At 42.4% G+C, this 18,055-nt stretch overlaps 1 protein-coding gene across 7 annotated transcripts in view; it reads left to right on the top strand.

Annotated features, from left to right (window-relative positions):
• LOC108152288 (FH1/FH2 domain-containing protein 3) overlaps nt 1–18,055 on the top strand; it is a 47,311-nt gene that overhangs the window by 21,245 nt on the left and 8,011 nt on the right. For 4 of the 7 annotated variants that reach the window (XR_001774814.2, XM_017281508.2, XM_017281506.2 and 1 more), the window contains exons 5-10: nt 14,481–14,590; nt 16,743–16,801; nt 16,869–17,053; nt 17,145–17,368; nt 17,449–17,670; nt 17,740–17,999. Coding sequence is in view for 5 of the 7 variants with exons in the window: in XM_017281508.2 (XP_017136997.1) it covers nt 14,481–14,590; nt 16,743–16,801; nt 16,869–17,053; nt 17,145–17,368; nt 17,449–17,670; nt 17,740–17,999 (1,060 nt within the window). In the remaining 2 variants the exon portion in view is untranslated. Of the gene's footprint in view, nt 1–7,330; nt 7,676–14,480; nt 14,591–16,742; nt 16,802–16,868; nt 17,054–17,144; nt 17,369–17,448; nt 17,671–17,739; nt 18,000–18,055 lie in introns of all 7 variants that reach the window. The other 3 variants (XR_001774815.2, XM_017281509.2, XM_017281510.2) reach the window with 1 other exon arrangement.

The raw sequence follows: 18,055 nt of genomic DNA, 5'->3' as shown, positions 1-18,055 counted from the left end.
ACTCACACAGAGCCCGCAAATTAGTAGAGCAAATGAATATGCCACACATAAAAGATATACATACCAGATACCCCAGATAGCAGATGTACATATATATAAATATATATAGAGTATCGTGTGTTTGTGTTGATATTTTGTAAGAATTCATGTCAACTGCATACAAAAATAACCCACAAAATGAGTTGTACAGATGATGCCCCTGGTTCACAGGTCCCGCATTTGCATCTGTCTGTAAAGGGAACCACCGATGATGATGAGGCAACAGAGACCGAGAGAGTGAGGTGTCTGTCTGTCTGTCTGTCTCTATGGGTGATCTATCAAAATGACATAATGTTTCACATGAAGATTCTGTCAGCTCGAATGCCTAGAAAGAACTCCAATTCTCTTTGTAGAGAGCGATTCCTTTTGATTGACTGCCTCTTCAGGTATTCATAGTTCTGACAGCTGGAATGGCTGCTTGTTTCTAGCGATCTGTTAGGGATCTTAGATTACCTCTATCTAAGCTCTGGCTACTCTCAATGTTAATTTCTATGATATATTCTACGATTTTCTATGATTTCCAGTAGTTTCAAAAAACAATCATAGATCTCTTGTCTGAAAATAGTGCACACATACACATTTCAAGCTAATTTGGGTTCTCTATGGTTTCAGTTGATTATAGTAAATTATTTCTCCATTTGATTATAATTTATTTAATTTATTCCGTATTATTCCATTAAATAATGAAAAATTATACATAATAGTGCTTTATATTCAAGAAAAACCTAATTAAAACCCAAGCTAATTTTGATAAATGTCTTTTGTATGGAATATATTTTAGATTCTTCTTGAAGTTGGCCTAAGTTTTCCATGTTAAAAGGGATCTTTTATCTTGTGCTGACACTTTCGATTCTTCTTTCTTGAAACATTAGCATATTTAATAGAATAGAAAATGCATAATATTAATTTATATTCCAATATTCCAACACTTTCCACTACTCGAATGGTGGACTACCGTTGGCTGCATTTTCCAGCGGAATGAAGTGGCAAACGCTTTTCGAGTGGCATCGCTCTTGAGAGCCAGAAAGTAGTGCACTTCTCTCTGGCTTTTGACCCCAATTCCTGAAGTATTCCGATCGACACATTGGAGTCTGTTTTTTTTTTAGCACTGAAAACCAAAGAATAAGCTGGGAAATTCCCCAATGACCACGTTGTCACACGACGATTTCCTGCCTCTGGCTTTGGTTCTCTTTTCATTTCCGTTCTGTGGGGCCTTTGGGGGCTCCTGGGGGGGGCTTATGATCATTATGCTATTGTTATAATTAACTGTGAAGAACACCTCCAACCTTTCCAGCACCTCCAGAAGGGGAGTTCTATAATGAGTTGGCATTCTTGCGGAGGCACAGAGCTTGGACTTGGACCTGGGGCATCCGTTGCATACGAAATCAGCTACGGTTCTGAACGAAAGAATTCAATAAATCAAGCGCACACGCACCAGTACAACATTATGCCATGGTATGCGCACGTGTATCGAGAGTAGAGGGTATCTCTCTGTCAGAGAGTATCTATAGGATTTGACAGAGACACACCACACCACACCACACCGCACTCTACTGCTGCCTGCCTCTGATCTCGAGTGGCATGCGATGTGTTTTCCCTCAAACATTTAACCGTTTCAAACACACAACACACAAACGTGACACAATTTTCTTTCCAAACTCGTTTCGAGAGAGCCAGGGCCCTCTATTACGGCCCAGGCCAATCATCGGTGTTTTCCTTTGGCTGGCTTTTTATTGGCAGTTGAAATTATTTTTAAATGCATTCGCTTAACAATTTTATATGTCTTTCATTCAGTTCAGTTCAGTCAAGAGGTCAAACAACTTTTCTTCTGACTGCCGGCCGCAGTACCTTTTTCTTCTACAACCTTTTTCTCAATTCAAAAATGATTTGTTTGTTTCCATTATCATCTCTCTCCCTCTCCCTCTCTCTCTCTCTCTCTCTCTCTTGAGAGCATGACAAATTATTGTGGAATGTAGTGTCTTTTTCTCTCTTTTTTTCTTTTTTTTTTTTGGGTTCTGTTTCCATTAAAATATCTGTTTTCTGTTTCTGTTTTTGTATGGCCAAATATTTGCTGTTCAGCGAACCATAGACCTACCGTATGTGGTATTTTTTTTTTGCGCATTCTGCGAACCCATTGAACCAACGAATGTATCTGTATCTGTATCTGGGCTTATTACTTTATTGAGTCAGCGAAAAGTATCGCGGAATCTTTTCCAATGTTGTGGGACTCTTCGGGGCAGATAACAGCAGGAGGGGGGGGAGAGGAAAATGTGTGAAGTACAAGTAGATTTAATTGAATTCAATGAAGTTCAATCACAAGTGTCACGTGTGTGCCCTAGGGTATACAGATAATCTCGATGGAACAGAAATAGTTGTCTGTTCGTGAGATTGGATGGTGGGAATACGCGTAAAGACACATTTTAATACATTTAGAGATCTTAAATCGTTTGCTAGTGCGCCCTAGAAAGCTCCTTCGTATGAAGATTCGAAGAGATTCGAATCTGTTCGGCAATATTCGAACTCATTTTGAAAGAGTGGACATTCCATTGGATCTTATAATTCTTGTTTCTAGTGGCACAGAACCTGAAAGTAAGTTCTGAACCCAGAGATCTCCACTCGTATTCTTTTCGCTTGAGAGTATACATATATTTGGTGGCATATCATCTTATACAGAACTTATGAACTGGGAAACACATGTACTTTCAGAGAGAATCAATCAGGGATATAGAAGGTAAAGGCCATTGAAGTTCCTCAAAATTCTTTATAAAATCAACAATATCTGCAAGTACGATCATTTCTCTGAAGAACCCCCCCTACAAGCAGCTCTTAAAGCAACTTCCTGTTTGCATAAATTCGACTGGGGACCCCCTTCGACGAAGAAAACCCTAACTGTATCAATGTCAATGCTCCGTTGCGGATCATCAAAGCATACTCTTAAGCGGATCACAGAGTATGGATCCGAGCAGAGTGGGGTGCGCCCGTAGGGGCATGCAACAGGCAGCAGCCGAAGCCGCACAGTAGCTGTCAATTAAGCGTCTTTGGGAAATTGTTAAGTTATTAGCCATCCCATGGGGGGCTATGGCTATGGAAAATTTGCATAATTGATGGCATAAAAAACTGCAGAAGAAGAAGCGGCAACGGCAGCAGGAAGAGACGTTGCCTGACTCCTCCAACGCCAGTGATTGCAACATGGGGCAGGCAGGCAGGCAGGCAGGCAGGCAGGCAGCAGCAGTAAAAAGTGAAAGTTCATTTAAGCCAAGTCAAGGCGAAAAAGAGAGAAGCAGCAGCAGCAGTAACAGCAGCATGGCTCCAAAAAATAGTTTCCTTGAGCCAGCGGGCGGGTTTCATTACCTGCCAGTTGTTACTGTACCGCCGCGGCGGTTATTGTTACTGTACTGTAGTTGTTGTGGGTGCCCCACAGACTGGCTGCTGTTGCTGTTGCTGCTGCTGTGGCATTTGCATAAATTATTTACACTTTAATATGGTCTGTCCATCAGTCAGTCGTCGGTTCGTCGCGTCGGCGCCATTGTCGTAATTTGTAACTAAATATGCCGCTGCTTAGCCATGGCTAACAGCCACACTCTTGCCCACAATGGCCACAGTTTTTTGCTGGCTAGCTGGCTCCGGCCTCCTCCTGGCGTTTATTTCTGCCATACAACATAATATTTATTTAATTTCATTAAATTTCTGCACGTCGCCAATCGCCGGGGCAATGAGGAAGCCAAATAGACGATAGTGATTTTCTCTGATGGTCACTTAACTTTTGACTTGGCCGAAACCGAAACCGAAACCCTTTTTTGTGCTGGCCAAGAGCCCAACAGAGAGTTCCGGCCCGTGTCTGTAGAAATTTCTGTATACGTGAAAGTAAAAATCTTTATTCGGGCCTCAACTTCATTTTCCATTTCATAAACGAAACCAAAAGCAGGCGGACTCTTGCCAATCGGACTCTTGCAACATTGACTTTCGCATGCAACAGAACTTGTTGTTTCGGTTTCTCGCTTGCTGATGTCATGGTGGTGTGCCGTCCCTCTGGTGGTTGCAGTTGCTGGTACCCTTGTGCGATTGTGGGTCCTATAAGGCAACCCAGAAGCTTGCTACCAGAAACAAGGAAGAACTCTTCAGCAAGATAGAGTCGAAAAACCGGTCTTCCAAGAGGGAAAATGACAGTAAGATCTGTTTAAAGGCAGAGCAATAGTTTTTTTGGGGGAAAAACCAGCTGTTTTTCTGTCTAAGAGCTGTCTAATATTTCTCCCAAAAAGCATACTAAATATTTTGTATTTTAAAACACCCCACATCTCTCATCGCTGGTGGTCTTTTTTGTCATTTGCTTATGGGAAATGTTGTACAGTGAATCAACGTCAACGTCAAGCATGCCTGCATCTCCTGCCTGTCCAGGGAACAATCGATCTTCCAGGGTATCTAGAGCCTCGAAACCTGGCTTCTTTCCTGCTGTTTTGTTTTTTTTTTTTGTTTTGCGTGGTGTGGTTCTTTCCTGTGTGTGTTTTGGGGCACACCTGCCGCCTTGCTGCCTTGCCGCCTGGCTGTCAGAAGGAAGCCCTGGCAAGGGTCCATCCGCCAGCGGCCTGTAACCTGTCTCTCGCACTCTACTCCCCTCTGCCACCGCATTCTCCTGTCTTTCAATTAAACTTTAACTCTTTTAGGTCTTTTGTTTTTTCTGCTGTGCTGTGCTGAACTTCCTTTCTGAGCCCTGAAGTCTTGTCCCACCCGTTCAGACCGACTTGCAAGTCCGCTCTTAATGACTTGACTTTTATTTTATTTCTCATTTCGTTCGTTCAACAGAACGAAACACCTCTCAACGGTTCGCGGGAGTCTCGTCTGTGGAACAGCTGTTTTCGTTTACACAATATTCTTGGCTTTTGTGTTGTCTTTTGTTAACCGTTTTTATTGGCCTTTTTTATGGCTTTCGCCTTTATTTTTGTGTGCTGTGTTTCCCTGTATTTATTTCGCATTCGCTGCTTCGCAATGAATTATTGCAATTAGGCGCGATGTTTTCTGTGTTTTTCTTTTTTGTGGCTTTTTAAAAGCCGCCGCCGCCAATTCCATCGCCATCGCCATCGCCGTCGTATTGGGCATCGCATCTGTGAAAAATGCTTTGAGTTAGTGGCTAAAATATAAAATAATTACATGTTATACGCGAGTATTCCACAGTAGTACGAACTTGCTACATGTTTGTGCAACGTGTTGGACAAATTACAAAATTGGTGGCCGGGCCCAGGCCCCCCAGAGAATCTGTGGAATGACTAATGGTTTGAAAGGTAGCCCACCACTAAATGATTCGAGTACATAATGAAGAAAGCTAATACTCGAAGAATTCTTGGGGTGGTTTAAGCAGGGCTCTTAAGTTTCAGTTAACGAACAGAAATTTCAGTGTAGAACGTTTTATAGACCAGAAGTTCAGTGTTCATTTTTTGAAACTTATCGGATATGAGAAGATTTTTGGAGAAGAGAATCAAAGAATTTTCGGTATTTTTTTATGCTTTAACTAAAAACGTATCTTTTGTATGGCTTTTAGTACTTTTTTTTAATAATTTCTCTGCAATACAATCGTCAAATAATAAGTATTTTGAATAGTTCGAATTATTTTAGCAGTGCTTCAGTGCAGCAGTTCTATGGGCTTCTTTTAAAAAAAATACTGAAATAGACTTTTTATAATAAAAGTACCTAGCTTTCGTATTTTTTTAAATGATTCATTTTGGTAGTTATTTAAGATTTTTTGATTTATTTTAACATTTTTTTTATTACTTTTATTTTATTATTATTTATTTGACTACTTTTAGTATCTATGTTAGTATTTTTTTTTATTTTTTTTTAGTTTAGAAATTTTTTTTTTTTATTTTAATATCTAGCTTAGTTTTTTTGCTATTACTTCCAGTGCTTTTGGTATTTATTTTAGTATTTATGCTCTGGCATTTTATTGTTTCTAGTATTATTAAGCAGAGAAAACTAAAAAAGCAGAGTCGTAAACCAATTAAAGCTGAGTTATCTGAATGGAATGGCTTTTCTTATGCCGCAACAAGAAATGTCTGAAATACTTTCTAAAACAATACATAATATGTGCGGACAACATACTAGACGATCTCTAATACCATTTGTCGCGCGCACGGTGGCCTCACCCATTTCCCAACCATCTATCGGACCTCCTCCAGACTCTAGACTCTAGACTCTAGAGTTCAATGTCAGTCGTCTGCAGCAGTGAGCGAGCGAGCGAGCGAGCGAGCGACTCGACAGACAAGTGTGTGTGCTGAGCAGAGACCAACTTCAAGTCCAAGTCGAATTTTGAAGACGAGACAAAGACCAAACTCCGGCAGCCAACGGGCGTCCATTAGAGTCACGTTATGTGGAGGGAGCTACCGCACACGGCTACCGGGACCGCTACAAGACGACACTCAAGAACCTCGTTAACAGACGAAGACTCTCGGCTCTGCGGGCCCATAAACCACAGACGGGGGCAGACTGACGGACAGACAGACCCTGTACTGTGTGCCGTGTAGTACTCTGTGTCTTGCATATTTGCATAAAAACCCAGAAAAACAGCAGACAAGACCATTTAGCGGTACTCCCACAGCGGCGGAGGCCTTTTCGATTTGGTTTCGATTTGAGGCAATGTCCCCTGAATGCCTGATGATGATTAAAAACCGAACTACTGGGGCGGGTACTGACATTGAATTCGAACAAAGTTACACAACAATCATCATCATTATTATAACGATCATTATGTGACTCTGAAGCGAACCAGAAAGCCAAAGACAAATATTTAAGTAAATACAAAAAAAGAGAAGAAAATAAAATAAAAGAAAAGAAAAGAAAGGAGAGCGATCCGGTTCGGCATAGACAATTATGCTACGGGTGGTGGCGGGAGGGAGGGAGGGGGAATACTGTTGTGGAGTGTTACTGTATAGTGGGCGTGGCTTTTGAACAATTTTGCAATATTTAGCATAAAATTGCGCAACATGCGTGTGTGTTGCCTCAACAATTATGCAACAATTTTGGGATAGGCAGGAGGGTATGACGATTTTTACAAGATTTGTTGACAGCTTTTTGATTCGTAGGATCATATCATAGTATCATTATTGTTGTCCAGGGTATCAATGGCTTCGCAACTCTCTTCTGTCTCTTGTGTGTTTGTGTGTTTTCTATGTGTCTTAAATTCGTTTCGGGGCTTGGCCCAGAGAGTGGCCCAAAGAGTGCACGTCATAAAAATCAAAATTAAAACAAATTGCAAGCCAGCGAAAAGCAAACAAATTTATGCCAATCCAAAAATCCATTTCAGTCGCAGTTCCAGTTCAAGTGAAAATGCAAATAAATAAAAGTGAGAGAAAATACCAGAAAAATAAATAACTGCAAATAAAAGAAGGAGACAAATGTGAAATAGGTGAAGTGGAAGTGCGATCTCGAGAGACGACTGACTGTAAATACATTCGCCAAAATGATTGTGAAAATGGAACCCGACGAACTAATCACCTTTCGTGTCCAGTATCTGGTGGACAGCGATCCGCTATCGGCCTGCACCGCCTTCCCCATACCGGTGCGTGCCCCCACCTATGCGTTTGCCACAACCATGCCGCTGGCCACGCAGATCGGCACCATACTCAGGCTGTTGAATGCCCCACAAAGTGTAAGCATTAAGACAATGGATCTTTCTTTCTTTTATACACGTAAATATATATATTATCCGTATTTTCAACGGGCCTTAGCTTATCTCTGTCTTATCGGACAGCCTGAATCTTTTAGCCGAAAAAAAATACACACACACACAGCGTACGAAAATCTTTTGTATACGAAAAGGCATTAACTCTTTTAGCGTCGCATTTACGAGATACTTTAAGAAGTATGTATAGGCATTATCGAGATCAAGATTGCGGGTTTTTTTTTTTTGTTTTTTGTTTGTTAGTATTCTTCATAGTTTTTTGAGGGTTTCTTTTTTATACTTCTTTCAAAAATTTAATATTTATTTTTATGCCATGATGAAAACAGTTTTTGCACACGCTAGCCCAGCGCTTTGATGATGCTGGCTTTTGCGGATTTTTCAGATTTTGCCGATTTGGCTGATAGTTGTCCACAGTTGATGCAAGAAGTCTGTGAACAGTAGAGGGTATGACAGCTACTGTGTGAATTAAAAATTGAAAATGTACTATAATCCAGAAAAAGGGATTTTTTCCATTTAAATGTTGAGCAGATTGCAATGTAACCTTTTCTTAATCGCATTACATCGCATAGGAATGTCTAATAAATAAATAAATATTCAAATACTACCGTATTTTCCAGCTTTTGCTTCTTCTTCAGACTCTCCCTCCTTCCCCCCGCCTACGACTGCTATAACGGTCTACATACATATATCACTCTCTCCCTCGCTCGCTCTCCCAAGCTCTCCTAAGCTCTACCATTCTAGCACTCTCTCTCTCTTAAGCTCTAAAATACTAGCACTCTCTCAGGCAAAGCCTCTCCTGCTCTCTTCAAATGCCAGCCGTTGTTCTTGCTGTTGTTGTTGTGGCTGCAAGTGTCACTTTGCACTCTCCTTCGTTCCACTCCTTTCGCTGAGAGCGAACCAAGCCAGCAGCTTACGAGTGTGTGATGCCTGTCTAATGCCTGCTGCCTTGTTCTATCGGAATTTATCATTGGATTGATTTTATGCAGCATTTACCGCCCCAATCGCAGACTTTTCGCACTCACTGTCTCTGAACCGATGGCATATACATTTTGTATGTGTATATTTCCAGTGCGGTTTTTGTTTTGTGGCACGGCATCCCAGACCGACACCGACACCGAGACCGAGACCGCGAATCATTTGCATAGCGTGTTTAGACGCATTTATCGCTCTATATCGCCACCACATTTCCTATAAAAATAAAAACGCATAAAAAGCATTATAACTCGTTTATCGTCCGGCAATGGAACGATTATGTATGCTCGTTCCTCCACAAAAAAAAAAAAGTAAACAAAAATCGACAATTGATTTATTTGTGAAATTTCCACATGAAAGCCAAAGATTAAACTTGGCCAGAACCAAATTGATTCAAAAAAGAGGAAAAAAAACTCTAGCCACAAATCTAAAAAAAAAGAAAAAAAAAAGAATGGTCATGGTGGAAGGGGGCGAGATGTAAGTCAATTGAAGCGGAATAAGTTTTATATGTTGGAAAATCAGTGAGAGGAAAGAGCGTTGAAATGGAAAGAACCACAAGCCAACAACAAAAACCAATGGGGGAAAACTTTTAGGAAATCTGCTTAAATGGTAATTGGTAAATAACAGAAGAAAAACTTATCCACAAACAAAAACAAACAAAGGGGTTAGTTCTGTTCTGGCAAAAAAACATAGAGAGAGAGAGAGGGGGAGGGGGAGAAAGAGATTAAAGAGACAAGGAAGTAAAGTGTTTTAGCATGTTCTAAGGCCACGTACTTATTACAATATTTTATTCTCGAACCGAACAAATGATGCATTGCCAATGGATGGGCCAATGCCAATGACCGACCCTTTCCACTGGGCGCGATCCCCGGCCAGAAGAAGACAATGGCAGATGGCAATGGCGAGGAGGGATTGGCTCGAACAGATCCAAGCCCAGCTCTGAGCCAGCCCCGGGCTGGGCTAACTTATTGCTATCGCACAATCTGTGGCAACTAATAGGAAGTTGGGGCAGGCAGAAAACCCCAGGCCCCAGAGCCACAGTCAGAGCCACAGTCAGAGCCAGGGCCAGAGCCAGAGCCAGAGCCAGAGCCAGAGCTGGGGCTGGCTCTCTTTTTCTGGGCGCATTGTGAAAGCCATGGCCAGCAATTATCTAAGCCTGCCATTGTTTGCCCCTGCAACGAGTGGCATCGCGCTGCCAGCCTGCCTTTGCCTGACTTTGACTAATTTGCAAAAAAGCCACTAAGGAGCCATCGAACAGCCTCCCCATTCGTGGAGGCTCCACCGCCACCACCACCAGCAGCCAGCCACCAGCCAGCCACCAGCCACTGCCTGTCATCTGTCATCCAGAGTGGGGCAGAGCAGAGCACAGAGCAGGCCACAAGGATACGTAAATCTTGACAAGCGGCGGCAATAAATTCTAATGAGCAAATCGCAAAAGGAAGTTCTGGCTTTCCAGCTTCTATATCCAGAGTGTGCTCTCAGGATGTTGTCTAAGGCAGATTTATGTGGCAGGCTTCGGCTTCGGCATCGGCATCGGCATCGGCAGCTGTAAATGCCATTTGTCCAATTAGTCAGCAAACAGAGAGAACTTTGCTGGCCTGCTCCTATGTACGACTGCTGCCCCTAGTGCTATCGGCAGTTCCCTGCATGCAACTTGTTAAATTTAGCGCATTACAATAGATTCATAAATTTTCGCCCCACCAATCGCCTAATCTCCAGCGATGACATCAGTGCGGGACGGACAGTGCCGACAGATTCGAGAACCCACAAAAGTTAAAAATATAAATAATCATGCGAGTAGTGGTCGTTGTGGCTGGCCAATAGAAACGATATGATACTCAATATATACAGGTATACAGGGTAGGGTGGGGTGTATCTGTTTCACGATAGATACGACAGGGGAACAGAGGGGGATTATTTTCATGGTGCAGATCCAGATAAAGTCTGTTACTCGCTCACCGAACAGATTTTCTTGATTAGACCTAGAGGGATACCATTATCCCAAACAGCACAAACTATTGGTACTTATCTATCTATCCTTAAAGATACGTATATGTATCTTCTCCCTGGGGAAAGAAAAAACTCAATGCTGGGGAAAACCATACAATTTTCAGAAAATATTAATTAAATACAATAAAATATGAAATAACATTAAAACGAATTTAATAATAGATTAATTAAATAAATAAATTAAACACCAAATATTTCATATATTTAGACTAGAAATTGTCTTGAAACGTCTTCTTTAAGTCTGCTTTATATTGGTCGCGCGTCATGCGACAGTGCCCCTCGGTCGACCTCGACTTGGTGTCGCTTGGTCCCATCAAGTAGTCCATTGTACAGCCAAATCCTTATATGTACACAGTATCTACCCATTTGACAACGTTTAATTCGAGTTTCTAATGTTTTGATTTGAATTTATTTTGTTATTCTTTCTGCCAATTATTTCTGTGTTGACTGTTTCTTCGCGTCATTCAGAACAGAACAGAACAGAACAGAACCAAATGAGAGATAAGCATATAGGGAGTACGCGTGTTCAATTGAATGGAAATAGAGAACCAACAACAAAGACTACAGGCCACAATTAAATTACAGAAAAAAGTCGAACAATTCATTCACAAAAAAAATAAACCAAACCAAAAGGCAAAGCCAAAGCCAAAGGCAAAGGCAAAAGCTCATTAAAATAAACAAAACGAATAAAAAGCGAATTCAATTATTTGTAGTAAATAAATTAATCCGTTATATTGAGAGCATTGCACCATTTACATGTGTCATTCACACGATTGAACAATACTAGTATTATTCACAGTTGTAGCTGCATTCAAAGTCAATCAAAATCATTGACTTGTAAGGCTTGACCCGGTGCGAAAACTTTTCCATTAACTTTGAAATTTAATTGTTGGTCAAATATTTGATCCACGCTCGTCACTTTTGACCATCTCCCGGCAGGCATCTCTCTCTCTGTCTCTCTTCTGGCATTAAATTATTTGCATTACGAATTTGCACAGCAATCTCTTCTGTATATTTCCCCTTTGAAGTTATGCCTGGGTTTTTGAATTCAATTAGCACTGTGGCCATCCATCAGATTTTGCGGTCAACCTGTGGGTCAATCAACTCTGATTGATGTGAAAGCAAAAGTGTATTAGTCACTGAAACGACAACAAGGTTAACAATTTCAGGCTCTTTGCTAGGTTTTATTTGGCTTGTGAGTCGGCTGACCTTTGATCTCTATTTGTTTGATTTGAAATATAGACTAGAGAAGGAAGAAATATTTTGCTGGATTTTATAAAATTAATAAATAATACGTTTTAGAAAATTAGGAACACAGAAGTTTTCAAGTCAATCATTTTTTTAGTTTGTTTATTATGTGTTTAATGGGGAGCTGGAGGCTAAATTTTTTTTAATTTTCATTTCTAGAAAAGATTAAATAGAATTCTGAAGCTTAACTTCCATGTATTCCTATCCAATTTGCTAGTTAGTCACTTATTTATCCCCATTTATAACTGCTCTACCACATATAATCCCCTACAATGAATATTTTCACATATAAATCCCCAACAAACTGTCTAAAAAAAAAAGCAAATCCATATGTCATCTCTTCATTAGAGCCAACAAATTGCTTGTATATTGTATGTCCCTCTTTTTTCTACATTACTCATGGATTTTAAAACATAATTAATCAAAATTAATATCCAGTTTGTTATCCGCCCGCAAAAAAGTCTCAATGACGAATTTACGAGGCTGTCAATAATATTGTATGAAAAGTATTTGTTTATTTTCCCAAAACATATTGGAACTATCGTTTTGCTGATTTTATAGTTTTTTCCCCCCCACTAAATCTTTTTTTAAAATATTTTCTCCTCGTGGATTTTAATGCTCGCGCGCGCCCCTTAACTGTGTCAATGGCCACATTTATGTGTGTTGTTTTTTTTTTGGCCAAAAATCATTTTGATTAAAAATCTTGTCATGCTTCACTCAAAATATACCAAAAAAAAAAATCAAAGCCAAAAAAGCGACCGATATAAAAATTTGCATAGAGCTGTGAATGATACGCAGGGAATGGATGAATGAATGAACGAATGAACAAACGAATATGAAAGACGGAACATAAATAAATCATAAAACCGATTCCAAGCCATAGTTTTTTGTTGTTTTTATGTTTCTCGCAGAAAGCTTGAGGGTCCAATATTTGCTTTGATTTTAATTGCCCGCCCGCCAGACGGATCGCTTATATAAAGATCTGCTGTGTTTATACAGTAGACTAAAGCACGCATTTGACACATAATTTGAATGTCTCGGCTGCTCCTCCTTTGGGGCAAACAATGACGGAACCCAAACGTTGGTCTAGAAAGTTTTTTGGCCCAATGCCTCAGCCAGGAAGTCAGCTAGAAATTTGCTCAAGTGGCTTCGAGTGGGGCCTCTCTTTTTTGATAAGGAAACGTGACTCTTACTAGACTGCATGGCACGCACTGACTATTGGGGCAAACAAAACTCTCAAGTGCTGACGAGTCATTTAACTAGGAAAAGTCTCATTTCAGCTAAAAAAATACTCATATTTATGGACTTGTTTGCTGTGGTTCTCTCCGCCAGATAGGGTTCTACGAAAGGCCGTAATAGATTCATAAACTAATCAGTAGATGGAAATATGATGCAGGCATCTACACTCAAATGAAATATCAATAGGCTTGCACCGTGCTTGGAAATTCTAAAAAGAAAAGAAAGTGGTTTTTTTCCCTTACATTAATATGAAAATATTTGATCTACATATATCAAAATAAAAATATATTTCATATAGAAAATAAATATTTTTCTCTGAGTGTATAGTCAAGAATTGTTAAAAGTCATTGGATGTTTTATGGAATTTATTCCTAGATTCATAAATTAATTAAGAAACTAAACAAATTTGACAAAAGGACATTGAATAATTTTTTAAAAATTAATTGTTTCTGTTTGTAGCCAGTCGCTTATGGGAAACCTTTACAGCAAATCAACATCGTTCGAGGAATGTCTCCTAAGAAAAAAGGGGCATACGAGTCATAAGAGTCCCAAAAACCCCACCTTCGAACCAATGCTGGGCGTCCGTCTGTGTAATCCTCCACCCGGATGACAGAGAATATTCTCTGATGCTGTTTCTGTTGCTGTTGCTTTTGCTGCTGCTGTTTTCACACATTAAGCATTGAGCATTAAGCATCGACACAGATATAATACCATGTTGTACCCGGTAATTGTTCTGTAAATGCAGAAATAATTACTTTCAATGCGCCAATAAACAGACAGCGACAAGACAAGAGTTGGTCTGCGCGCCGTCAATCAGTGCATTTGTGCACGCAGCAGGAGCTTGATCAATCAGGCAGGCAGCCAAGGCAATCAGCGGCTTGAAAGAAAACTGAAAGCAGAGAAAAGTAGGTGACCGACCAGCCAGCAGCCAGCAGCCAGCAGCCAGTCGGCGCGTCATCTCTTGGTCAGCCATCAAGTTGGTCCAACTCCGGCTGCTGTCGGCCTCAATGTTGGCCTAAACGAAATCGTCTGCTGACTTTCAATGCAACAAAACGTTCTATGGTGCACCAGCAGCACATCAACCTCTCCATCAGCAGCTTCATCTGTAGCCCCCATCTGTGGCCACCATCCCGTAGCTTCTTTCTCTTTTTACTCGAAAAACCGAAACCATAAACAACTTTTACTGCGTAGTGCGGTAGTGGCAGTGGCAGTGGCAGTGTCTGTTGTTGTTGCTGCTGCCATTTACTTTTAGCCAGACTTTAATTATAATTGCCGGCTCTCCTTCTCTTCTCTCTCATTGCAGATCGATGATGCGGCCATTCAGGTGTACAAGGATGGGGACTATGGTGCCTATTTGGACCTGGAATCATCGCTGGCCGAACAAACCGAGGAGATCGAGGGCCTGAACGCCAGGTGAGTGCACAGTTCTCCCTCTCTCCCTCTCCCTTCCTCAGTGGAGTGTGTGTGGGATGATCGGTGGACACTAACGAATTGTCAACCCACATGGTGGTGGCCAGAGTCAGTCGACACCTGGCGCAGCCACAGCAGCCACCCACAAAAATTTGTCAAAGAATTTTCACTTTTGCTAAGGCATCTGCTGCTGCTGCTGCTTACCTTGAACCCATTTTGGCTGCTCATTTTCCCACCCCCACGTTTTCGGGAAAGCCACAGAGCAGCATCTGGACGTTGAAATGTTGAACCAGTCCTCCTTTGGGTTACTGGGGCACCAGATCGTGGGTGGCTCTCTCTCTCTGTCGCTCCTGTCAGCCTTTCACCGAAATGCAACATATATTACACATACGACATGGCGGTCGGATCGCCTTCTTCTTGACCATATCCGACTCCCATCTAAGGGGGGGTGGGGGTGGCTGGTGGAAGGGGGGGATTCGCTAATAAAGTTATTTGACTGTCGCTCGTACTCGTATTTGTGGCAGGCACACACAGGAAACGGACTCTCTGGCCTGCCTGCCTGCCTGCCTGCCTGGCAGTGCTCCAGACATTTGCATGCCACGACATGGCTACGTGCAACTTGTTGCTGCTGCAACTTGCAGTTAATTTGCATTTAATCCGCGCACAAAAGAGACAACGTACAACGTACGAGTACGAGTATAAGCCATGGCTATGGGTACTGCCACATTTTTGATGTCGTTGTCGTTGCTGTTGTTGGACCTCTGCCTCCTCCAGTCGTTATACATATATATATATATTTTTTTGAGCGCTTTTTCTTCATAACTGGCATGCATATAAAGTACATTTCTCAACAAATACCCCTTGAGGTATTAGAAAAAGGATGTGCTCGACTAGGGAGAACATTTCCAAGGGAAATATCAAAAGAAAATGGAATTTCTCATCCGTTTCAAGCATAAGAATTGCTTCTTCTAGTCGAGGTACCCACTAGTCGATCATTATGTGTACTTTTGATAGTTTTTTTTCTTCGTTATTTATTTATTTCGCGGCCAGAGCAGTGCCAGAGCAGTGCCAGAGCACCGTGTGCGAACGTGATGTCATGACAAAAGGCAGCAACATCAGCAGAAGGCAACAGGCGGCAGGCAGCAGGCGGCAGGGCAGGCGCTAAAGCAGAGCTCTGCCGCACAAAAGAAAAATGATGTACGCGATGGGGCACAAGTGTCAAAGTAGAAGAACACACAACAATACAGCAAGATGGCTTAAAGAAGACCAGGGCTCAAAGAAGAAGGCTTAAAGTCATAACCGTACCAGGGGCAAAGTCAATGTTCTGAAGTTGCTTAACCTCCAGGGAGGAGAGATGAGGCATGGGAAAGAGGCAGCCAGGCAGGCAGGCAACTGGCAGTCTATTTCTGACTTTCACTTCATCCAACCAGCCATCAGTCATAAACCGGGAATAAGGTGGTGGCTCCTGGCATCCCCCCCCCCCCCCCTCAGATGCTTTGAAATTATAACGTAAATGTCGCCGCGTCTGCGCAAATTGCAGCCACTTTGCAGCGTTTGAAGGGGCAGCCCATTTACGCGAGTATGCGGTTGGCGCCAATGAGAGTGGTCTATAGGCCCAAGAGTGGTCTTGGGCCCGTCCTCTGGGCCACTAATCATGCTTATCGCATTAGTCATGGCAGCGTGCTTGCATGCAAATCATGTGCCTCATGCGCCGCATCAAAAATTCCTCAGACAAGAGACGAGAGAGAGAGAGGACAGAGACAGGTGTGGCTGCAGAAGAAACCTTTATTATTATTATGAATTCTTGTCTATATTCCGATTCCAAGTCCAAGTCCAGAGTACGACTCTGGGTGCCCAGTGCCCAGTGCCCAGTGCCCAGTGTGTGTGTGTTCTTCATAGTCCATTTTCAATTATCTGCGTTGTGGTTATTATTTTTACGAGTATTATGAGGGGCGGCAAGGAGGCCAAGCAGCAAAGCAGCAAAGCAGCGGGTAATCAATGCTCTTAACTGGTCAATGAACCCTCCCTCCCTCCACCCAGTGGAGCTGCCTGCCTGCTGTTTTCCCCCCCACAGAGTGTGCCCTGAGAAATTCAAACAATATTATAAATCAATGCAAATTGTAATATCTGTTTATATATTTTATATTTTGTACAGCCGCAAAAACTCTCTGGTGGTACGCACACAACTGAATGTGCGCGTGCATTCGATTATTGGTAAGAAATGCGAATCAATTTACTAGGAAAAACCCTACTTAATAATGGGAAAACTCCATCTTTGCAGAAAAACTACTTTCATCGGAGGGCAGCGACCTGCGACGTGCGTTATTCTCATTGAAGCAGGTGTTCCAGGAGGATAAGGATCTGGTGCATGCCTTTGTGGCCCTCGGCGGTCTCAATTGTCTGGTGCGCGTGGGCAATTGCGCAGATCAAAACTATCAGAATTATATACTGCGTGCCCTAGGACAGGTAAGAGAATCCCACAGATCGATGGTTCGGTGGATAGATGGATAGATGGATAGATCCCAGAGGATAATTATGTCATTTTGTTGTTGTTTAGGTCATGCTCTATGTGGACGGAATGAACGGCGTGATGAAGCATGAGCCGACAATGCAATGGCTGTACTCATTGATTGCCTCCAATTACCGATCCGTGGTGAAGACGGCCCTCAAGCTGTTGCTGGTGTTTGTGGAATATGCCGAGTCCAATTGCTATGTGCTGGTCAGTGCCATACACGCGGTGGATGCCACACAGGGCACGTTGCCATGGTCGAATATAATGAGGTATACTTTTGGGCAGAAGACCATCGGAGATGGAGGGAGCCATTCATTAATTTTAATGAATATTTTGACCGTTTCCGCAGACTGCTTAAGGACTATGACAATGCAGATGCCGAACTGGTGATCTATGCCACATCGTTGATCAACAAAACCCTCGCTGGACTGAACGATCAGGACACGTTCTACGACGAAAGCGATCTACTGGAGCAGCAGGGCATGGAGACGGTCATCCAGCGTTATATGTCCAAACCGGGCACCGATCTGGATCTGCTCGATCAGCTGCAACTCTACGAGGCTGTACTCAAGTGGGTGGCAGCTCTACCCAAAGAATTATGCCCACAGATTGCTCATATATCTCCTAAACTCCTTTCCAGATTCGAAGATGGCGAATCTGATGGCCAGCGGCTGCCCCAAAACTCTATGCGCAAGACTCAACGCTATCGTCCGGGCTCGAACACCACAGAGCGACGTAAATCGCGACGCCACAGCACCGACAACAGTCCTGCGCCCATCACCAAGGTCCTGGCCACAACCCTGCTGCGTATGACGCCCACCCAGGGAACCCTGGACGAGGATAGCTCGGGTTCCACCAACTCCACGGAGTTCAGTGGCGGTCTGTTCAACGAGAAGAAGCGTGAGAATCGAATAAGGATGTCCTGCAGCACTCAGAGAACTAATGCCCTCTTGGAT

The sequence above is a fragment of the Drosophila miranda genome, chromosome XR (assembly GCF_003369915.1).
Source record: "Drosophila miranda strain MSH22 chromosome XR, D.miranda_PacBio2.1, whole genome shotgun sequence".
In the NCBI taxonomy this organism is placed as follows: domain Eukaryota; kingdom Metazoa; phylum Arthropoda; class Insecta; order Diptera; family Drosophilidae; genus Drosophila; species Drosophila miranda.
This window is presented reverse-complemented; position numbering and strand designations above follow the sequence as displayed.